At 44.5% G+C, this 23,833-nt stretch overlaps 2 protein-coding genes across 3 annotated transcripts in view; one reads left to right on the top strand and one right to left on the bottom strand.

Annotated features, from left to right (window-relative positions):
* Positions 1 to 3,561: 3,561 nt before the first annotated feature.
* MYF5 (myogenic factor 5) lies at positions 3,562 to 5,147 on the top strand. Its single transcript, XM_054632237.2, has 3 exons — positions 3,562 to 4,068; positions 4,536 to 4,611; positions 4,749 to 5,147. Exons 1-3 carry the CDS (start codon positions 3,562 to 3,564, stop codon positions 4,940 to 4,942), a joined length of 777 nt encoding a protein of 258 aa, XP_054488212.2. The 3' UTR covers positions 4,943 to 5,147.
* Positions 5,148 to 20,947: 15,800 nt separating this feature from the next.
* LIN7A (lin-7 cell polarity scaffold A) overlaps positions 20,948 to 23,833 on the bottom strand; it is a 46,277-nt gene continuing 43,391 nt past the window's right edge. For both annotated transcript variants that reach the window (XM_054631520.2, XM_054631521.2), the window contains exon 6: positions 20,948 to 22,743. In XM_054631520.2, coding sequence (XP_054487495.1) covers positions 22,701 to 22,743 — 43 coding nt within the window. In that variant the 3' untranslated portion in view covers positions 20,948 to 22,700. The remainder of the gene's footprint in view (positions 22,744 to 23,833) is intronic.

Genomic DNA, 23,833 nt, shown 5'->3' with positions numbered 1-23,833 from the left:
TTGTTGTTTTTTTTTTTCGTTGGGGTTTTTTTTGGTCGGTTGGGTTTGGCTTTTATATTGTGCATCTTTATTTCCCTCGGTGAAACAGCCCGCAATCCAGGGAGGGAAGCGGACAGCAGCAGCAGGCTTAGTTCATTCTCTGAACTCGGAGTCAAGGCGGTCAAGAGGCGACACAACAACTATTTCCACGGGAAAATTCCTGCGTGGACCACTGCTGCTTTGTGGACCCCGCACGACTTTTCCGCAGTTTCCGTCTTTCTGTGGAGAATGAGCTAGGGATGGGTGTAGGGGGCAGGGAGGGAGGAGGCTGAATAATTGAACCATGTGCTCGCTGGGACGCCCCTCCGATAGCAGGAACTAGCAACTTTTCCCAGTCTCAAGGCTGCTAAAACCCCCTCGTGTCCCTTTGATCTCTCCTGGGAGTCCCGGGGAGCCATCAGAGGCCAATGCCTTCTTCAGCTGTCCTCTATACAGCTCCCTCTGGCAGGTACTAATGTGTTTACTTAGGTGCGCACGGTTCCCAGCGCTGGGGGGAACCAAACGTTTCTCACACGGCTGGAAGCGCCCGGCCCCGCCAGCCCGACTGGGAAACGATTTTGTGGTCGGGGCATCGCGGAGGAGATGCCCCTGCCCGCTCGCTGCCACTGCCAGCGCCCGCGGCCGGCTCGGCACCATGAAGTTACGGGCTCTCGCCGCCCTGCACGGGCCCGCTGGGCACAGCGCAAAGGCGCTCGGAATGCCAGGGCTGGGGGTGCGCTCGGGGGGACCGCAAACACCTCTCACCCCCTCAGTCCCGTGACTTATGGTTTCGGTAGGATTTTCTTCTCTTAAATAGAAAGGTGTGGGACTTGGGAAAAGATGGCACGCTCTGCAGAAGGTGCCCACATTGGATGGGATCCCTCCAGGAATTGGTGCGGCACGGCGATTCCTGAGGAGTGGGGACGGCTGGGGTGAGGAACACCATTTAAAGGGATCCTGACACGTTCACCACTTTCTCTCTACCAGTCCATAGGAGCAGACAGTGTCTGAATCTAAGGCTGCTCCCGCTTTCCAGACTTGAGCCTCCTGAAATGCAGCACCATCCTCCCCCTTCCCCCACCCCGCCCTTCGCCAGCAGCCTCATTAGCCGGCCTTGCAGTGCGTGTTTTCTCCCCCCTTTCTTTAGTTCCACTCGCCTACTGCATTTTTGCAAATTTGTTTTGAGATCACTTTACCAGAGGAGCCGGGGGCTCCTTAAGGGATACTAATTACTGATTTTTTTTTCTTCCTGAGTGACAGGCCCTTCCATGGTTTCTTCCATTTCCCAAAAATATTCAAGGAAAAAGGAATGATTTTTTTTCCAGGTCTTCAAATACTTTTGGGGAAAAGCATGTTTCTTAACAGCCCCAGCTCCTCTGAGTTAAGAGTCAAATCTGGAGCTAAAGCTGTGCATGCCAGGAGAGTGGGATTGAGGGGCTTGGTGTTGTGCACCGGGAGATCTACAGCGCATGCTTGGAGAGAACCCAAGCATGCACCAACCCAGAAAGGTTATCGGAACTGCAAGCGGCACTTTAAAGATCAAGTTTATTTGTGCACGAAGCATAAATATGTAAACAAGTCTATTTTAGCCAGTGCAAACGCGGTAAATGAAATTGTGTGTGTGTGTTTGTGTATGTCTGTGTGTGTGCACGCCACATCCCAGTGAAGAGTTCAAGTTACTGCTGAGCAGAACCCCTCCTGACTGGTGCTGTCTTAGGAAAACAGTAGGGAACTGTCCTGTTTCAAATGTGGGCCAACAAAACAGCAACCTGCACCTCAGAGTGGCAGAAGCCTGAAATTCTGAGCTTTCCCATTCTGTAACTTTACTCCTTTATCAACTCCCTGCTTTTCATACAGTATTCATTTCAAAGGGGCTCCCCGTGTTTATGGCCCCAAATAAACCAAAGCAGTGCAGATGTAGCCTTCCCCAGCTTTTAGATAATTTTGCAGCCTTTCATAGGAAGAAGGGTGTGTGCATGATTGCTTTTTAGGAAAAAATTTAGCCTAAGAGTGGAAGTCTGCCTTTGGGGGTTCGGGGATAGTGGTAGCGGGGAAACAAGGACGGATTCCCTCCAGCCCCAGCACAGGCCGAGCTGCTTGCCGTTCCCCGCCTTGCCCGTGCGGATCGGAGAGCTTCCCGGCGGTGTGCGCTGCCACAGGGCATCTCTCTCAGGAGATGCTTCCCTACCGGCCTTGCTCACTTGATCAGCGTTTCCCGGAGACAGGCGGCTCGCCGTGCCACCGCATCACCCCTTCCTGAAGAGAGGCTAACTGAAGGCGCCTTTTTCCTGGGCACAAAAACCGCCTCCGTAGCGTTTGAACCGCTGCTGGGTCATTTGCTCTCCGTCTGAGTTAGCCTAGGTCACATAATTTTATTCCCAGGTAGGGAAGGTTTCCTTTGCCTTCTCATAATATTTTCCTCAGCTACAAAAGCCACCTGGATGAAACCAAAGGATTCCTGCGCGTTAGCAAATGCCTGTTAAATGGCTTCATTACCACTCTAATGACCCTTGCACCGCTCCGCTCGGCTACTGCTGCGGCTGGGGCTCCGCAAGGCTTTTGTCCCCTTGTGTAAAGTTACTTAGGGATTGCGGGGTTAGAAATTTTACACTTCCAGGAGGGGTTTGTTGCACTGGCAGCTGGGACGCATCTGTAACGGTACAAGTTTGCCTGAAAGCAGAAAATTAGCAAGCCCAAGGCGCTGCTTGATTGTTGTGTCCCTAGCAGCTCCAGGTCACAAGAGAAGGAGAAAGAATGGGAAGGGGATTTGTCTCGGAGCAAACACATACACTTTTCTTTTGTGAGTACCTTCCCTTGTGATCCGATCCGGCAGCACTAAAATCTGGTTTCCCTTCTCCTCGTCTCTCCTGGCCACAAGTAGCTGTGCATTGCTGTCCCCCAATCTGCAAATTTGAGCGGTTGGTGGCACAACTTTAATTGCTGGACAAAGCGCTCCTCGAGATAAATAAACACAGGTCTAAGAAGAAGGTTATAATTTTTCAGGTTAGATCTGGATCACGGGATGTGGGAAATAAAGATGTGCAAGTAGACAGTATAGGTGTCCCTCCCGTGGAAACGTGTGATGGGAAACGGGAGATGTGCACACCGAGACGAAGGAAGGGCTCTGTAGGAGCCACTGACAAGTGGTTCGTGCGCGTCCACTGCCCCTCTTTCTCTTTCCATACCAAACTGCAAATTCACAGACTTAGTTGGAAATTCGGAGATGTCGCAATCAGTTCTTGGGAGGTCGTTCATTAGAAAAGTGCCCATCTCTCGGCGCTCCAAAGGAGCGGTGCGGAGCAAATTGTCTCCTGGGGACTGGAGGGGGCTTGCCCAGACAGCTCCCGGCAGGGGCTGTGGTGGGATATGCTAATAAAGACTGGCCTCTGCGGACCAGCCTCCCTTTCCATGTATATATAAGGGCCCCCCGCATCAGCCGAAGGACACTTGGTCTCGGGTCCCTAATTACGGAGGAAATTGCCCCAGCGCGCTGCGGAGCGCCTCGCCGAGAGCCGGTCCCGTACTGACGCCTCCGCAGCAGGGATGGAGGTGATGGACAGCTGCAAGTTCTCCCCGTCCGAGCTCTTCTATGACAGCTCCTGCCTCTCCTCCCCGGAGGGCGAGTTCCCCGAGGATTTTGAGCCCAGGGATCTGCCTCCTTTCAGCGCCCACGAGCCTCCCGAGCCCGCCTGCTCTGAGGAAGAGGAGCATGTCCGAGCTCCCACTGGCCACCACCAAGCTGGTCACTGCCTCATGTGGGCTTGCAAAGCCTGCAAAAGAAAATCCACCACAATGGACCGAAGGAAGGCAGCCACCATGAGGGAGAGGAGGAGGCTGAAGAAAGTGAACCAGGCTTTTGAGACCCTGAAGAGATGCACCACTGCCAACCCCAACCAAAGACTCCCCAAAGTAGAGATCCTGCGAAACGCCATCAGATACATCGAGAGCCTCCAGGAGCTCTTGAGGGAACAGGTAGAAAACTACTATCACCTGCCGGGACAGAGTTGCTCCGAACCGACCAGCCCCACTTCCAGCTGCTCCGATGGGATGGTAAGACAGAGGCAGAGCCATAGGGCTGTGGGGACCCCAGGATGGCCCGCGGGCAGGTCACCCTCGGCCAAGCGCCGTGGGATCAGTCCCATGGGTGTGGGACGGGCCGAACGCACCCGGACATCAGGAAAAGGCGGGCGGTTTGCCCTGGAACAGGTCCCTTCCCAGGTTTTCCGCTGAGCACGCAGCGGGGCTCTCCGGGGATGCATGGGGGGAGGTAGCGCTGCCCGAGGGCACCCTGCAGGGCCCCGGCCCCCGGGGTCCCCTCTGCTGTCCCTTAGCGCGGCCCTAGAGGGATAAGGCTGGGGGAGATGGGGAAGGCGCTGCCAGGGCCAGCAGCCTGGCTGGGGGCGGACGCTTCGCTCCCTCCCCGCCGGCCTTTATGGCCCTTTCCCGTCTCGGGGAGCGTCCCGCTGGCCCCTGGGCGGGGGCGGCAGGGCCGGCACTCGCCCCTCGCTGTCTTGCAGGCCGACTGTGGCAGCCCCGTTTGGTCGACGAGAGGCAGCACCTTCGACGCCGTCTACTGCGCCGAGATGGCTCACGGTAAGCGCGACTCGAGCGGCGCGGCCTGGGGGTAGAGGCGGGGCCCGGGCCCCCCGCGCTGCCCGAGGCGCTGTGGGGAGGCAGCGCGGCGCCCCGCGGTAACGCGCTGCCCTGCCCCGGCCGTCCCCTCCGCCCAGGGTACGCCGCCGATCAGAGCAGCGCTCTGTCCAGCCTGGACTGCCTCTCCAGCATCGTGGACCGTCTCTCCCCGGCGGAGGAACCAGGGCTGTCCCTCCGCGACGCCGACTCCCTCTCGCCCAGCGCCAGCATCGACTCGGGGCCGGAGACGCCCGGGACGCCGCTGCCCCGACGGACCTACCAGGCGCTATGAGGAGCCCGAGGGCCGGCACCCCGCGCCTGCCGCCGGGGCCGCTTCCCGCGCCCGGCCGCCTCCTGCAAACGCTTCTCGGGCGAGAGGGGCGGCCCCGGAGCCCCTTGGGCCGCCGCTTCCCTCTGGGGCTGCCGGCAAAGCGCCGCGCCCACCCCCGGCCAGGGATTTCCCGCACCCCGGCAGGGCGGGCGGGCCCCGGGGCTCGGGACACACGCGCTGCCCTGGAATCCCCGCTGCAAATAAAACGTGCTGTGAGAGAGCTGTCTGGCCGGCTGGTTCTTTAAGTGCATTCCCTGGCATGGGGGAGGGCAGCGAGACTCGGCTGCGGGGCGCCCGCCAGCATCCATGCTGAGCCCCCAGCCAAGCTCGGGCTCCTGCTTGCGGGACACCCCCTCTTCCCGCCCCCATCACGGCAGTCTCCAGCCGGGAGAGTGTCCTGCCGGGCTGGGCCCTGGGAGCTTGTCTCTCCTTCCACCAGTGCGTACTATTCTGAGATCACTCATGGAGCAACAAAAACGTGGACGTTTAAATTCTCGCACTATATCCTGTTATGGGCAGAGTTTCCTTTATTTTCTGCAAAGTAAAATTACTATTTCACAGTCATATTTTTCTGTCCTCTCCTTCCTGCCTTCCCTTCCCATCCACCTCTGCAAAGCTCAAGTTTCGTTCACTGGGTGTGAAGATGGACTGTGTATTCCAGAATTTGACCCTAAAATTGTGTGGTGACTCTGCTCCTAAAACCACTGTATGATCTAGCTCTGATGCTGTGCTGGGGAATTTTACTTGTTGCTTTGGCAGAGACAAATTTAGTAAAGTTAGTAAGAACAAACCACATGTATCTCTTTCATAAGACACAAGGTGTATTTCACAATATTCAGAAAGCAATATGGATTTATTTGCTTCTAATTGCTTTGGTCTTTTGGTCCAGGATGCAAATTCATTACTCTACATCACTCTAGAAATAACCAGGTCAAATCTTCATGTGTTTTCAGATTTAATACTTTTAAAACTATTTCCTTCCAGGCACTAAATTAGGTGTATCTACCATGAAAAATTTCCATAGTTTTGCACTCTTCTAGATATAATTCAAAACTTTCTTAGCCAACCCTCCCCATCCCCCCCCCCAAAAAAAAAGAGAAAAAAAAGATGAGATGGAGAGATGGACTCTGTCAGTTTGTCCAGAAATGTTTCATATGATAAATACTCAAAGTGGGAAGGGATATATCCACCTCACTATTGTGGGATAAGGATGTAGCACTCAGTGGCCAAGGGGCCTGGCAGTGGTATTTCACCTCTGATAAATCTTTCACTTGAACCCAGCCCAGCTGAGTCATGTCACCAAAAGTTATCATCTGACTGGCCTTTGGCAGCATCTCTGAACCAAAGATAAAAGAAGCCTTTGCTTAGGAATGGCTCTGTCCCTGTAGCACACTGAGGGTCTCTGTCCCCCCTCAAGGGGCCACAGAGAAAGTGAGGTGGAACCTGCCTTCCATCAGGGCAGCAGCAGGTGTGTGTGTCTGACACAGGGCAAGGCCAGCTCACCCTTTGTGCAAAGCCTCCCTCAAAATTACTTTCAGTCCTTGCCCATAGCCTTGAGGTAAGTGTTCTTTTCTTGCAGAGTATTTCAGGAGGAGCCTTGACCAGAACAGGTTTTCTGTGTATACAGATATGTCTGAACTCATCAGGGACAAGAAGTGGTTTTAAACCCCTGAGTTGCAGTCATGCAGAGGTACAAACAAGGCATTCTCACACTCCTGTCACTGCAGATGCTTCAGCAGTATGCAAGTACCTTAACACAGGCATAGTCTTGGTTCTGGGGGATCACTTCCCAAGCCTTCTGTTCACAGGAATTCTTATGCAAGACTGTGAACATCACTGGTTTTATTTCCTGGCTTCTCACACTCTGATGCAGTGTTGCAGTGTTCACTCCTCTCAATCAAAATACCATCCCAAGGATACTTCTTATGCCCAGGATTTGATAGAGTGCAGATGATTTGAAATGGTATTTTAAAGTGAGCTAAGCTAGAGAGCTTTCAGCATTTCATTCTGCGCAGTGCTGACCTTGGCAAGTGATCTCGGATGAAGTATGCAGAGTAACACTAGCAAATCACATGCTGGTAATGTACACCTCTCTTTGGCTGGCAGACATTTTAGGAGTTGCAAAAAGGTCAATACTTCTGAGAAGCAGATTTTCAGAGTGTGAGGAGAAGCATTCTGTCTGGGGGATGTTTGTCCGTAGGCTCCCAAGTCCTACTACAGGAGTTCACAACCTCTAGGTTTTGCTATACACATTTGGGAAACAAAAAATTCCAGGACACCTATGAAAAAAAACTCCCACAAGGTGAAAAGTGCAATAATCCTTGAAAGGAATGGAAGTGAACTCCATGAAACTGCCTTCAGTCTGTGGATTGGGAAGAACAAAAAGGCTGTTGGGAGATACACTGTTCTGGTCAGATTTTACACATTTCATATTAATATTAATAAGTGGAACTGAAAAGAATGATTTTTATTCTATATGAAACATGTTCATTTAAGGAAGGCTGTGCCCAGAAATAAATAAGAAGGTGATGGTCTAGAAAGTCTGAGCTCCACCTATCCCAACTCCTACTACTGATTGCTTAAGGCTCTGGGGCAGCATGTAGTGGCCTCACAGGCAGGTGGCAGATGCAGGCAGATGCTACATGGTGTCAGAATAATGAATATAACACAGAAGCTGTGTTACAGCAAGTTTTCTGACTACCACTCACTGCAAGGAAGGGCATAATTCTGTACACTTTTTGGAATACAATAATGTTGTATTTTACCTCTGAAAACCATGCATATTTGGCTTAAATTATGACTGAGGGAGGCAGCTGAGCTTTGGTTTTTTTGTGTGTGAAGTCTCTTGTATCTTTTGTTAATAAACCAAACAGAGATCTTTAGTGAAATAAATATTTTAAATTCAGATCAAAAGGGACATTTGTACATTGCAAAACTAACATAGAAACCTGGAAAAGATCTCTTAAATATAACATCAAGACAAAAAATCCAGCTTTCTTAATGTTCAAATTTCTTGAGTTGCTTGCATGGAAAAACACTCCTTTTGCCTGTAGGAAAAGATCAAACTCTTTCTTTTCCTGTGGTAAGGCTTAAAAGTGATGCATTTTTAGTAATTAGTTCTTGGAGCATGAAGGGATCTTAATTTGTAGTGCTTGTCTAAATATGCCCAGGAACACCTCAATTTCAGTGGAAATTCAGCATCTCTTCTTCCCAGTTCACCCTGCTTATGAGGAGCAGTCAGACTTTACCACAGCAGGCAGCTCATCTCTCCCCACCCTAAACCCCCTCCCTCACTCCCTTCTTCCCTCCTTCTTCTCCACCTTCTCCTCTGCAGAACCCTTGGCTCGCTCATCACTTCTCCCTGCTCCTCTCAGCTGGACCTTGGCGTGCTGGAGGACTCACAGCTGGCCAGCTGACTTCTGACCTTTGGCAGCTTCTGCATAGGGTATCAGCCTTACAGCTGGCCACAACTGCCCTCCTGGCAACTGAAGGCCTAATGAGCTTGGCCAGCTGGAGACTGGGCTGGAATCCTGCTGGCTGATTTGACCCTGTGTGAAGGATTGAGGGGTTCACCCCCAAATGTGGAGGGAGTGAGCAGTGCATCTGTCTATGTGCTGCTGCCCCAGGAGCCAGGCTTCTCCTACAGCCAATTGGATTACTGGGATGACTAAAAAAAAAACAGACAGCAGAGCTGTTTTTTCTGAATTTTTTAAAATGGAGTTTGCTGTTGAGTATTAGGCTTCATTAGTGACTCTTACCCTCACTGCATCTCATGGTGTTTACTCCACAGAATCCAAGAAATACACCCATCCACCAGCCCAGAACTGGGCTGAGGGAGTTATTCCCCTTCCCAAACACAGTGGAACATATTGACCCTTTATCTAGCAGGTGCCCCACTTTCCTATCTCCAGGATAGGAAATGCATCTTGGACACTTATGAAAAACATTGTACTGCTACTTTCTCAAAAGTCTCCTGCTTTCCACTCCCCTGACCAGCTGAAAGGCATCATTGATCCATGGAGTTAGTTTACTTCTTGTGCATTAGTAACCTTTATGAGCTGCCTGGGAATCTGCTGAAAAATGTTGCTGGCTATGATGCCAAAGGCATTGTTCATCTGTGCTTGAAAAAAGTGATACCATGATATATGAGGGTCAGCAGGCCCAGAAAGAGATCAGAAAGGTGCTTCAGTATCTGCATTAAATCAGGTGAATTTGGATCTGACACTCTCTGAGAGGTCCTCAGACTGGAGTAGCAGCAGAGGAAAAAATGTGCATTTTTTCTCATTATTTCTCTGATCTTCTGCAAATAAATGTTTTTGAACTGACACTATTTTCTGTTTTAAAAATCCATATAACATGACTTGAAAAAGTAATTTCAAAAGCATTGAAACCCCTTCTAGTTGGCTCGAGTACAGTCAGTCAGTCATCTGGAGGTGACTGCCTCTGCTCTGTCCTCACTCTCATGGTTCTGTCTCCTTCGGATAGTATCAAGCTGATGCTGGGAGCAGACACCACACTCACTTCTCCTCTGGGTCTATGTCTACCAATACCTGTCATTCTGAGCCTAGGACTCTGACATTTCATTAAGATTGTGTCTTGAGCAGCTGGGAGTCCTTCTGGCCTTTTTTTCTCAGCTTGTATATAATGCTGTGAATGCCCAAATGGGAATAGTTTGACTGTAAAACTTCTTCAAATGGATGAGCACCATCCTCCTGGATGCCTGCAGTAGTGAATACTTACACAGCATTTAAACAGTAAGATTTGAGCTCATAGTGAGATTTGAGCATGGTTAAATGGGGATTTTTCTGGGCCTCATCCTGAGTTTAAGCATTCACCCTCCTCTTCCTTGCAAACTCTGTGCAACTGTTTACCTGGTCACAGGTAGTGTGTGACGTCCAGTGAGGAGTTTGTTCCTGGGTACAACTGGCCAAGGAAGACACATCCCATGAAGGTGCTTCATGTAGTGGCAAAGCAGACACCTCACTAATCTGAAGCTGTTTGATTGCTGGAACTGTGGGTAAATTAACACCCAGGGAGAAAGTGCCTATCTCATATTGGGAATTCCCTTTGGAAGACACACCTGGTGACAGAAGAAAGGGGATTCCTGCTGAAGCCAGGAAGGTCAGCCAGAGAAAGGGAGAGCAGTGGTCACACGTCTGTATATGCAGCTACTCAATATGGAATGAAGGGATAGTGACTCTGGGCAACTGGGAAAAAGTTTAATAACTCCAAAATCCCTTATGCTGAACATGAAGTAGAGGAGAAACCAAGTAAACAAGGGCTGAGGCAGCTGCATCCTACCAGTGCCTGAACCACAAATTTCTCACATGTTTATTTCCTGGGTGAAATACAAAAATGACTGAACTTTGAAACATGAAACTTGTTATTTCTAAACTTCCTAATAAATGGCACAATGAAAGCCTTTAGAAAAGTACTTATGAAATTGGACTTCTCAAGCAGAAGTGGTCTGCTCTGAGGAGTATCCTGACCATGTCTGCCTCCTACAACCCACATCCCCATCACTCTCTTTACTGTGGAAGATAAGAAAAAAAGAAATATGTATTTTGGTGTATAGTCTTGCTTTAATACATTCTTTAAACAATACCATGATTACTTAAATTCCTTTTTATAAAGTGAATAGTCCTATTCACTGCTTTTTACTGCTTTTTATTGTCCATTTTTTCCCATCTATATAGAGTTTTATTGTTGATAATCAATGCGCTTGTTTACATGAATAAGTTTGAGTCCCATTTGGGTTGAATATGTACAGAAATCTCTTTATATTCATGTAAACTCTCCTTTAATCAGAAATAATGTATTATAAAGTACAGCTAGCCAGCTAGGTTTATTCTTCCTGCAACTCCACTGAAGGCCCTGGAGTTTCACCAGGAACAGATTTGGGCCAGAAGGCCCAGAGTATAGTTACAATGGATTCGTTTTCTCATGCTTCAAAAATGGACTGTTTATGCGCCAAGCTGTAAAGTGATATTCATGATGACTGAAGCCTGAACAACATTAAAATATCCAGATCCTCTGCTCCAAATCCTCTGGTATCCAAAACTGCTCCTTTGCTTTCAAAAGGAGGGGTTTATTGCTGCTGAGGGTAAACAAGGGCAGGGGCACAGTTTTGGTGCTCAAGCTGAAATAAGGACTAGCCTAGCTGATATTGAAGCTTAACTGTGGCGAGCCTATGTCTCAGAAGCTGCCCCAGCCCCCAAGTCTGCCCAGGGCCCTCTGCACCAGCCCAGCCTCCCTGCTCCTGTGGCAGAAGGTTTCTGTTGATCCTTTCAGCTCAGAAACCCTTGTGAGACTTGCTTCCCTATTCCCAGAGGAGCTCTCTTTTCAGAGGAATTTTTCTTTAAATGAAAAGTACTGTGGAAAATTGCTTTTTATTGCAATTATAATGGATACAGTGGTTCACATAACTTACAGTGTGCTTGAGAGCCAGAGCCCACACTCTGTTCACACACTGGCATATCAAGTACAATCATGTTTTTTGTTTAACTTGGCCATGATATCTAGAAGTAGGAACTCACAATAACTCACAATTGTGCTCACAATAACTGCAGTGTTGTTTTGATGGTCTTGAATGCCAATCAGCTGTTACTAAATGGTAAGATAAGGTAGGTACCTCCTTACTTAGCACAGTAGTTATTGATAGGTAGTAAGTGCAAGGAGCTCTTGAAGAACTCTTCCTCTGGAGCCTAATTATTTTTAAAAAAACTTTGCCTATCTGTTTAGTTAGAAAGAAATCCAGAGAGAAAACGTTGCTGAACACATGATAAAACCCTCCACTTAAAAAAAAAAAATTCAGATCTTTTAAAAAGAAATCAGTATGTCTAAAATATTAGAGTAAGATTGAACAAAGTTTATTTTCACATCCTTTTGAACCAGTAGAAATACCTGTGCACAGACTTACTTTATATATGCAGGTTTTAGCAAATTCAAAGCCGAAAAATGGAGTCCATTTGGGGGAAGGAAGAAAGCCAATATGACAGTATTACCAGATTCTTTACTTAAAATGTTATAGGAGTATTTTGGGGGGGATTGGTCATGTGATGCTTGGCTGAATCTTCAGCCCTCATGTAATTTTAATTATATGTAATCCTGGTATATGTAGATGTCTGTAGTGTCTCAGGCAAAGCCTTTGCCCATAGCTTTACCATCATCCAGCTACAGGCGATTTTTTCAGAAAACTCAGGGCCTTTAGAGATGTTAGAGGCTCCTGGCAAGCTTCAGTTCAGAAAGGGTGAGATTCAGCATCTTTTAGCTACCTGAATAGCTCTGTTTGATTCTAATCTTGAAATTCACTTGGTTAAAAGCTGTGAGCAACACTTACAACTGTTCTTCCTCTAATTACAGGAAGAAATGTGTCTGGCAAATATTTGGTGGTTTATGAATGCTTTTATGTTCCCTTTTCCTGTTTCCTTTTGAAAAGGAGAAAAGCAGTGTATAATCCAGTTGAAAATGTGGGTTATCTGAGAACTGCCTGTGCTGTAAGAATTAGAGCATTGCCCCAATATTAAACAATCATCAAAATTTTCTGATGATGTGCATGCTCAGGCAGGATCTGGCAGGTCAGAGCTGATGTTGGTGCTGTTTGGCATGGCAGACATGCAGACCTGGGCTGTAACTTACAACTGGAAGCAGGGAGAAGAACTTCTGGATTACTTTTGATGCTGCAATTCTCCCACTGCAATTAAATGAAATGAAGCACCTGGTAAGAGAAGGGGAAAAAGCCCTGAATCATATTGAAAGCATATGCTCTGCATCCGAGCCAAATGTGACTTAAATAGCTGTAGCCTGAAAATTGGAATTTATAAGCACAACCCCAATCCATCAGAAAGTGTAACACACAAATACTTATACAATTAAAAATAATTCAGCAGCACCCAAAGATAAGAACACTGTAATATATATTTTTTTGGTCTTAATAGAAGTGCCTACCTTCAAGTGACACCCTGCACTTCTGTGAGCTTTTACTCCCTCTGGCTTCTCCAGAGAGGGCTGCTGCAGCTGAGGCCCTTTTGGGTGCAGGAATTCAAAGCTGAAGAATCCTTTTTCCAGTGGGATTATTCTTTTTATAAAGCTCTGTGTGTGTGCTGGAAAAGCAATTTATTTTGTCACTAATGTGGGATAAAGCATCATTATGCTTCTCAGCTGTCACTGGGGAGTATTTGAAAGTGGTAAATCTATTTTGGGCCCAGTAGTAGCTCTAATCATTCCAGTCTGAATAAAAAAGGTAGGAAGTAGAGGACACAGTCTGAACTCTGCTTCTCCACCCCCACCCACCACCCCCCCCACAAAAAAAAAAATCTGAAACTTAAGGGACAGATTTTTTTACAGAATATAGAATTTTTTAAAATTTTCATTTCTCTAAAAATGGACTTCTTCTTCTGTACTTCTGTTGAAGTACAGAATTTTAAATATATGACTAAAAAAAATCAAGTGTACCATTTAAAATATTGAAATATACAGGAGTTAGGCGCTTTACAAAATCCTATGGCAGATGAAGGCTCAAATTCTCCAGGGGGATTAGGTGTTTAAATATAGCTGAGAATCAGAGACTCCAGGTCCACAAGCTGGGTTAGGGATGCCCAGTGCCAAGGGCCTTGTCCTTGTAAAGCTATACAGAACACTGGGAATATGAGAAATTCTCAAATCTGGGCCCCAGTGTCATCTCTGGGAATACCTGGCGTGAAGCAGGGCTCTGCCTAAAAAGCAAGAATTTGATGAAGAACATGTCTTACTTAAGTGTCTTAATCTGGATTGGAATATAGTGTCTTTCCCCAGTCAAGATCAATCTGTCCATCTTTCTTTCTGTCTGTCTGCCTTTTCACCCTGTGCCCAAGCCCTGTGTTTCATGGTCTAAGCAGGGATAAGTACTTCATTTACAAAGTAAAGGGGGATGTGCAATTGTTCCCCTTTTATTAACTGGGTTGTCACCTACAGCTCTCACTCATGATGTGGGAAGATGAGTTTGTGCCCTTTTCTGCTTATGTTGAAGGGACTGTTTTGATTAGGAGAGAAAAGGCTGCTTCAGGGCCTGGTGTCTCCAGTGCATATTTGAATTGCATTACTGCATGGACGAAACTAGATGGTCCTTCCTTCAGCTTGCACGATGACTTTGGCTTCTCAGACATTAAATTTGCCCCTAAATCAGATTTCTGCTTCCTTTTCCCCCAGGTTTTGGGATGGATGAGTTGTGTGGCATATTATCCTCTCTTTCTAAAGGGCTCTGAGATCTTTTTGGTCATGTGTCTGGAAGCACAGTTACTACATGGCTAAACTGTTGGTGTTTCCCACCCTGCAAGGACAACACATACAGTCCTGTGACAAGGCCTCTTGTGTGTGCTCAGACATGGTAGGAGCAGTCTGCTCATCCTCATTGTCATGTGTGTCTCTTGCAACATGTATTTTGGTCAAAAAGAAGGCATACTTCTCGTTCAGCACAAATAGGCAGGGTCAGGACCTACAGCCCATGACTCTTCTTCAGACTGGGTGGATATCCTGGAGCAAGAGCCTTGTAACCACTGGGCAGCTGAGGAAGGTGGATCTTTGTGGGCTGTGAACTGGAGACCCTGTGACAGGAAATTCCATCAGCTCTGCTGTGGTCTGGGTGGAATGTGAGCAGTAGGAACAGTGAGGTCCTAATCCACCACAACTGTTTGCTGAATGACTTGGGTATTTCTTTGGGTATTTCTAGACCTCTTTGCCTTCTAGAGGAGGTCTCCTTGCCAAATCCTCTTAGGACAAGCTGGAGCTCTAGGACAATTACAACAAGGTTTCTGATAAACATCAAGTATACATACTGGAATAGCAATGTATAGTAAAGTAACTTATTCTCTGCCTTCATCAAATATTGGAGGAAGTTTCTTTCCAGTGGTCACTGCACTTTGAATAGTTATGTCCAAGAATGATGAACGGGTTTGCATATTACTTGAAGCAACTGAGACCACTGAAAGAAAAACAAAGAGAAAACTGTGCTACCTGCAGGTTTTTGTAACCTCTGTTGTTGAATTGAATTTTGACTCTGAAGAAGGAAGGGAAGAAGGTTAATGAATTGAGGATGAAATGGCAGTAAGCTCAGGCACACATCTGGAGCATGTTGTTATATCTCGTATATTTCAGAGAAAATTCAGCTTCAAAGTGCAGTGTTGCACTGTCTTAAGGACTGGGGAGCATCCTGGGATCTTGCAGCAGATCACAGAATATGGTCATCTTTTTTCCAATGCTCAAGTCATTCCTAGCTTGAATACCCTCAAAATGAATGTGTGTGTGGACAGTGACTCATGAATAATGTTGAAGAATACAGCAATGTCCAGGCAGAAGTTTTTTGTCCTTTTGCTGCACCACAGCAAAAGCTGGTATAATCTGGCATGATTTGATTCCTTACATGCTTGCACTGTTCTGTAACCAGCATTTGTCACTTGGTTGCCTTTTTATTTTAACCTCTATTCCCTAAAATCCTGTAACTTAGAGTGACTTAAAGTGGTGGCAGTGACCCATGTCAGATTCCTGTGATTTTGCACATTTAAGGATGCTAAAGCAGCAAGGTCCATCTCACAGTACAGAGGATGCATCTAACTACTTATCCTGCTTGAACCTGCTTATCTCTTTTCTGAAAGGAAAAACTGATCAAAAAGTGTACTCTGCCTGAATAAATCCATTTGCTATTACTAGTGCACAACAAAGAGCCAGGCTGCTGTTTATACCTCTCAGAAGTTGTGATGTGGAGTGGCATCAAAATGCAAAAACCATTTTCAATCTGGGTCCCTGGGGAAGTGTGGTGCTGTCCTTATGCATTTAAACTGAGCCTTTTATCTGCTGCTTCCCAAGCTTCTCATTTATAAATAATGCTGATCCTGCTCCTCTACTCAGCCCTAGCGAGGCCACATCTGGAGTGCTGTGCCTGGTTCTGAGCTGCTCAGCACAAGAGAGTCATGGAGCTCCTGGAGCAGGTCAAGCAGAGGGCAACAAGGATGATGAAGGGACTGGAGCTCCTCTCTTGTGATGATGGGCTGAGGGAGCCAGGCCTGTTCAGTTAAGTTGTTGATTCAGCATTGTCTGTGTGCTGCAGACACACACAGACATCATTCTGTGTCTCAGTTACTGCCTACTGCTTCATACAGTCAGAGTTTGCTTGCCTTCTGTGCACTGATCTCTGGCAGTTACTGTCCTGTGGTAAAACTTCTTGTGTTCATCAGCTAAAATGTTACAATCTGCAGCATCTAAAATTTAGGCTTCTTATTTATATATTCTTGTAAGTTCTCTCTGTAGTGAATGAAGGCAAAGAGGCATTTCCCATTATTGAGATGGAAGAGATATAACAACCCAATATATTGTCTTCAGTGACAAGTTGGGAATAGGATGTTCCTACAGACAAACCAAGAAGCCACAGTACTTTCAATGGGGAAAGTGAGACAGTGGTTCTTTGCTGCTATGCTGGCTGAAGGAGAAACATGTTAAAGCTGAGATGGGAATTAGGACTGGCAAAGGAGAAGGATGGAGGAGAATGATTAGAAAATTCTTCTGTCTTCACTGGGAAGAAAAAAAAGATATTATATTGTGTCAGTAACCATTACACAGATGAGGTGAAATCACCTCTTGGAGATAATTGTTCCCTCAGCAGTAGAGAGATGGTAGCTGCAATTAATTGCACCTTCACTGACACTGGTCTCTGAAAATAAAATCAGGTGTTCTGCCTGACTTCTGAGTCACTTCAGCTGTTTCAAAAGTGAGTTTTATAGACAAAGAAACATGCCAAATCTTCATCTGATTTGACACTTGGACCTATTCTTTTTTCCCCTCCTATTTTTTTTCCACCTTTGAAGATTGTCATTCTTTGACTCTTAGCTTACAGAGCAACTTTGCTTTAAGATTGCATTCATCTCCTCAGTAAGCCAGATCACCTGCATAGCTGAGCTGAATAATTTAATAAAGGCAAGATGACTGCATCTAAAACGTGCTTTGGAGGTGTACAAATTGTAATGCAGACAGCTGCTGAGGGTTCATTAGTTCAGCAAAGACTCTGGTTGGAGACTCTTTTGTATTGCAATGAAATCACCTGCAAAGTTGGGAGTCAATGACATTTCTCACATCCTTGCTCCATGCAGATTTAAATAATCATCCTAGAATTAGCCAGGGATACAGGGAAGAAACCAGCCTCAGCCACACCAGCCTCAGTGTAAAACTTGTTTACAGCTGTCAGATTATTATTTAAAGCAATTGGCATGCATTCTGACAAAATATATTTTTTGCCTTACCTTGCCTTAAAGTCTAAATTTGGCAAACAGGTAGTCACAGCAGACAACTGCAGGATGAGCACAGGTTTCCTGTTACCCTTCCTTGCCTAGGATTGTAATCTTTTTAAGAATCAGGGGGTTTCTAACAGAACTGGAGAACTTGGGCTGCTGTCAAGCACCATAGTCAGAACATGAAAACTGAACAGGACATCTGGTCATTAACAAACAGTGAAGGCTGGCAGAGCCTGGGCTTTAGCTCTGGAGCTTGCTGAAGGTAGGACTATTTTATAATATTGACTTCTTTCCTCTGTCCATTTAACTAAACAGTGGTGACAGTTTTCTGAGGGCTCCTGTATTTATTTGTCAAGCTGGTGCTTCTTGGGGTATTGCCTTCTCCCAGGGCCTTTCAGAGAGGAATCTGCCTGAGAATGTAAGATGTGGTACACAAAATGTAGCTCCTAGATGGTTTTCCCTGCTGAAAAAAGGAGAACTTTTAGATGCCTGCGTACTTCAGCTAAATAGCAATGCCTCAATTAAAGTTGTGGTGGAGGAAGAGGAAGAAATTTCAGGAGTGTCTAGAAGGGGGGAAATAAAAATGCCTCTAGAGCTTGGATCTAATGATCCAGGATTCTATTTGGGTGTCCCTCTGAGGAGGGTAGGCAGTGGTACCAGCTAGGTGCCAGGCAGTGGTGCAGACTGTTACCATCTTTGAGACAATCACAGATACAATGGAAACCCAATTTCATGGATATCTTTGGCAAGTCCCTGCTAAAAGCAGAGCAGCTGCTGCAGTGGGAGATTCATGGCTTACATTGATTTGTTACTGCACCTAGTTTACATGGCTCCCTTCAGCAAGGCATGGAGACGTGCTTCATCTATTTTTTACTTCAATGTAGATGATACACTTGCCTAGCATTGGGGACATTTTTTTCATCAGTGCATGTATAATCTTTAGCAACAGCAGGTGAAGTGGGATCAGACCCTGTGTGCAGTCCAATACCATGTTAATATTTACATTAACCCTAGAATTATTACCCAGGTAAGAGTATTGCCTTTATTGCCATAATCCTATGCTACTTGCCATTCTTAACACAAGAATATAAACATATAAACATATACATATAAATCGAGTTCAGTTCTGACTTGTCCACTCACTGTAAAATGTGTGGCGATATGCTGAACGACTGCTGCGTGCATCTCTGTGCGCAGCTTTGTAACGCTAGGAGGAAAGAAGCCCGCAGCTCTCGGTGCCATGAGCGTCGCTTTACACTAGGCGTCTCCCTTGGCACATTCATTCAGCTGCGAGCTCTGCTTGCCACACAGAGATGTTACAATCCAGCTTCACACGTCTCAGAGAGAGAGGAAGAGTTACTCCTCTACACTATCAGCTCTTTATGATTTTGACAGAAGGAATTGCAATTGCTGAAGCATGCACTTTTCTTGTGCTCGATGAGTTGACAAGAATATGTGAAAACAACTATAAGAAAGCAAATGGAAAGATAATCAGAGGTTAAACTCCTATATGACTTTTTTTCCTCTTGGATCTTGGCTGTTCCTTTTAGACATCTGCTTTTGTAATCTTTTTACTTAATCCTAGATAGCTGCAGGTTTTAGATTTCAGAACTGGGCAAGTTTTGCTATGACTTTTGTTATCCCAAATCCCTACGATGGAAGTTTAATGGCTGTCATTTTTGTGTACCTCTGTTTGTAACCAGAAATCAAAAGCAATAGTTCATCTTTTTGGTTGCAGGTATTGTAAAATGCACACACACTAGCCCAGTGCTGGGGTGGCAGTAGAGACTTCTGCTATTAGCATTCACAGGCTGAAGCTTGTTGCAATCTGCTCCTGTCTGCACCACAACCAAAGCATTTTGCTAACAATATCTTTGCTGAGCTCTTAAATTTCTTAGAATGGTTCAGAACATACATCTGTAGTGACAGGAGCCTCCTTACAAAGCAGAACATGTGCAAGGCCTCTTGGTCGTCTGAGCTATGCATGTAGAGGTTTAAAATTAGGGAATTCAAACACTGGGGACTTTTTATTTATTATTTCAAAGCTGTGTATGAGTGTAGCAGCAACACCCCCTTAAAAGCCATTATTTATTCTAAGCTAGTAGTTTAAGTTGTTTAGTAGTGGCTCTGCTTATGATCTTTTTAACAGAATGCCTTACTATATTTTAAGATGTATGTCAGAGACAGGTGAAATGAATCACATTTAATGGATACCTCCAACTCTTGACTTTGGAAACAGCTCCACAGCTTGATTTTGGACAGCTGAACGTAGAGATAATGAATTCATCAAACATGTATCTAAATCTTTCTGCTCATTCAGACTGCATTCACTTCATGTACAAGCAGGGTTAACATGGGTCTGCTTGCAAGACTGTTTGAGCACATCCCTAATTCAACCTGACCTTCTCATGGCAAAGCACAATGAGCTGTATGTCTCATCAGACGCGTACAGCAGGCAGCACGTTCTTGCAAACTGTCCCAGAATACTCTCAGGTTTAGAAATCTGTTTTGTTTTATTAGATGCTGGATATGGAAACAGTCTCACTAAAAGTTATGGAGGGACAGTACTGCTTCTAGCTAATAATCCACTGCTTACACGTGCAATGGTCCTTAGTACTTCCAGACACTTTTCTGCATAATTCTGAAATTCAAGCTGGTGAGCTTTTTGCTTTATCAAAGACTATGGAATTCTTCAATATCTTATAAAGTGCCAGTCACATCAAATAACACAAACAGAAAAACTATGGCTAGCACAGCAGAGCCATCAACTTAACTAAGTAAATACCACCAACACTAAATCTCTACTATTATTAGATCCTGCACCTGGATCTTTGGTGTAAGTGAACATGATGCTAGAGTGTGTAAACACTCCTTTGGCTACTGTAATAAAGAGACAAAAAAGGCATCTTGGATCTTCAACCTCAGTTTGCTGCCACTGCAGAGAAACATGAGGGAGAGCCCCAAAGGTAAATATAGGCAATAAAACTCACTAAGTTGACTGAAAGAATATCAGTTTAGTGTAGTGTAACAGCAAATGCCAGGAGACCAATCAGTTAAAATACAATGCACAAATAGCTGCAGACCTACATGTGGAAAGTGTTGTCTTCCCTGCACTTCTTCTGAATACTAATTCGCTCATGTGCACACATGGAAGTACCATGTTAAATCAGGACTAAATACATTTAAATCATAAATGAAAATACTGACTAAAATCCAAAACCGTATCACAGGCTTAGGGACAGTGGTTATTTTGTGATTACGTAGCTGTATGTTTTATTGATCAGTAAGGGGCATGAAAAGCAATAGAAAGCTATTTCTTCCTGTTTTCACTTCAAAGTCATTGACAGTTCTTACTGTTAAATGTTGGTGAAGACTAGAATGTTAATTTTAATGTGTATAAATAATTTATTGAATAATAATATATGAAAATGAATTTTATATGCGTCTCTATATGAATTACAGTCTATTATTGACATTTATTAATCAGCACATTCCACTCAAATTTTTTGAAGAAGAGGAGGGAAGGAGGTTGAGAGGCGGTTTGGAAAAATGCAGTACAGTGGGCTGACTAAATCTGAATATTTGGTCTCTGAAAATGCAGCTATCAGGGTAATCCAAATCATACTGATGAGATACAAGACAGTTATATGCAGTCATAATAACAACTTAAAAACTTTCAATATTAATAGCAATGCCTGTTTGAGAACAGTTTTAAAATAGGTACGTACAATTTTATTAAGTATAAAAAGACACCGTGCAGAGCACAATACAATATATTTCATCTTCAGTTCTGGTCTCTCTTCAGAGACCATCAAGCTCCACTCTCTTAACTGATATTGTCACCAATGATTACTGAATATAATTACCTCTCTGTATAAAACAAGGCTTCTCTAGATGAATTCATGCTGTTTGGTTTTAAACATACAGTAATTTCCTTTCAATGGCTACTTACACTGATCAAACACTGTCAAGTCTGTTGGCTAGCCTGCATTTGGTTTCTAATATATGCTATGATACTGCCAATTTACCCTGTTTTGCTTTGTCTCTCTCTGTTTGAGAATAGACCCTCCAATATATTAATTGTTTCTGACTTTGTTCCAAGTTCAAAACTAGAACACTGTTTCTGACCATTTATACATTCCATTCTGCACATTATTGAACTTTCATTGACATCAGCAGGAGTTTCCAACATGCAATGACTGTATGGTTTTCCCCTAATCCCCTTTTCTCCCCCAAGTCTTTTCTAATGAAGCATAGAAGGCATGTAAAAATGATCTTTTTTTTTAGGATTTGAGGGTCCATTTTCTTATTTTCTTGAAAGCAGATGACATTTATGGCCCTCCAGCTTTGACTATCTTCTTTGGAAAAGCAGACATGTAAACTTAAGAACTTACAGATTTTGCTTGCACATTCCAGTTCAGTTTAATTAAAAAAAAAAAAAAGTCAGACTGTAATTTCAAATTGATTTAAATGATAATGTGTGAGTCCTAAAAGAAACAACTTACATTTCCTCCTCTCTAAAATATATTAACATTAGACTGGAAAATAAATAAAACAATACAGAAGTGTAGAGATTATGCTATCACAGTAATATCTGCCAAACAAAGCTTGGTCTTTTGCTAACATTAGCTTACTACATTTGCAATACATGCTAAGCAAAGACCCTACTTCTCTAACAGGTACATTCAGACAATATATATTTTATTGAATAAATATATAATATATCCAGTTATAGATTTCTGAATAGTAACTATAATAGATACAAGCAATACCTACGTTTAAAAATACAGTTCTAGGCTTCCCTAACTTTACTACTAATAAAATTAAAGTTGACCTAAAACTTTCTCACTCTGTTGATGCATAATAAAATATATGGAAACACCAAGAGTAAAAAGCCAATTGCTTCTACAAATGGAATACTTTATAAATATAGTAAATTGCTATTTCCAGAGGGAAATCTGAAAATTATAAACAGGAAGTTAGGTTAAAACAGATCTACCAGATATAGTACAAAGTGGTTATGAAGCATGATGTACAAGTTTGATGTCTGTGGAAAAATTTTGAACTGATGTTTTTCATTTTTGGAGATAACTGTAGAGAAAGATCCTGCTCTCAAAAGCAGCCAATCTTAACCTCCCTAAACAAAACTTTCAGTGACTAGAGAAAACCAACTAGAAATTTGTCAGAGTAAGGAGTGCAAGAGGAGATCAAACAGAATTATTTGGAAGCCCTGGACTTGGCTGTTTCATAGGGTTTACCAATCATGCCGTTCTCATTGGCAACAGAGTCACAGAAGCAAAATGTATCTGTGACCACTGTGTGCTGAAAAGCCTTACCATGATGGTGCCCTCCCTACAACTCCCTTTAGTCTGGTACTGTACATTCTCCAGATGAATTCTGTTTCATGTTCCTGTAGTTGTTTTCTTTTGCTGGAATACTAGAGTACAGCTCTGGTTGCCTGATTACTGAACTCTTGATTGAGGCTTCTTCTTTCTCGAGAACAACCTAGAATTAAAGAAACACATTGCTCAGAGCAAGCAGAAAGAATTGAGGAATTAAGCTGGTGGCTGTCTCTGCCTGCTATTTCTCCCTTTCAATTTAAAATCAGCAAAAATTCCTTACTGGCTAATGAAATGATTTAGGCAACTGAAAAGAATTAAAAACTTCATGTGTATGTCTGTCTCCTGCAATGGCCCTGGTTTACTTAGAAACCCCAAACTTACTTCATGAAATACTACTGTTTATACCTCTTGTCTGAGTAGAGGCTCTGGGGTGGAATTCAAAACCTTCTCAGGGCCCTTGTTTGCCCCAACAAATCTGGAATACTGGGGGTCACAGGACAGGGTGTTTACAAGGTGGGTGTTTTCCCCTGATTACCAACAGAGGTCAGTGTCAACACTGATGAGGATGAGACCATCACTGAGAGCTTCAGATTTTGACCATTTGGGGACTTTCTGAGTCACTGACTCTTTTAGTACATGTATACTGTTTTGGGAACAAACAGCTATGAGATGAGGGTTGGGACTTAAATCATTAGGACATGCTTCCTACTTGATTTTATTTAGGCAAATGGAGCATATCTATAAATGCACTCATAGCACAAACTCTCACTGATTTCAGAAAAACTGCATATACAGAGAACCTCTGAACCTCACACACCACTGGGAGACTTGCAAGCCTCTTGGAAGTTATTGTGATTTTGAATGTCAGTTAAGAGTGAATGAAATACTTCCTACCAAACTGTATCCAAAAGCAAGCACTTAGAGGTGCCCAGCAGAGTGACCAGAATGAAGCGTTCCCTGTGGCAAGGAAGAGGCTTCAAAGACTTTTCTTCACCTACCACCAGCAAATCTTGAGGTTTCATTGTAGAGTGGTAACAGATTAGTTGAAAATGCTTTAAACTGTCTAAACCTGGTGGCATATTCTTGTCATAAATGCTCTGGTTGTTAATATTAGAGAAAAAAAAACATTCCCAGGACTCCTTTCACTTACAGATAAGCCAGAAGTGCACAGTGGCTTTTGATCTCAGGGTTTTCAGTTGGAAACTGGCTCCAGAATTTTCTAGTGCCTTTAACCTGTTTTCAAAATGCATCTT

This window comes from Agelaius phoeniceus, chromosome 5 (assembly GCF_051311805.1).
Source record: "Agelaius phoeniceus isolate bAgePho1 chromosome 5, bAgePho1.hap1, whole genome shotgun sequence".
NCBI lineage: Eukaryota > Metazoa > Chordata > Aves > Passeriformes > Icteridae > Agelaius > Agelaius phoeniceus.
This window is presented reverse-complemented; position numbering and strand designations above follow the sequence as displayed.

Coding starts and splice junctions, on each gene's coding strand:
- MYF5 (XM_054632237.2), top strand. CDS start 3,562: ATGGAGGTGATGGACAGCTGCAAGTTCTCCCCGTCCGAGCTCTTCTAT. Junction 4,069..4,535: donor CCAGCTGCTCCGATGGGATG/GTAAGACAGAGG, acceptor GCTGTCTTGCAG/GCCGACTGTGGCAGCCCCGT. Junction 4,612..4,748: donor CTGCGCCGAGATGGCTCACG/GTAAGCGCGACT, acceptor CCCTCCGCCCAG/GGTACGCCGCCGATCAGAGC.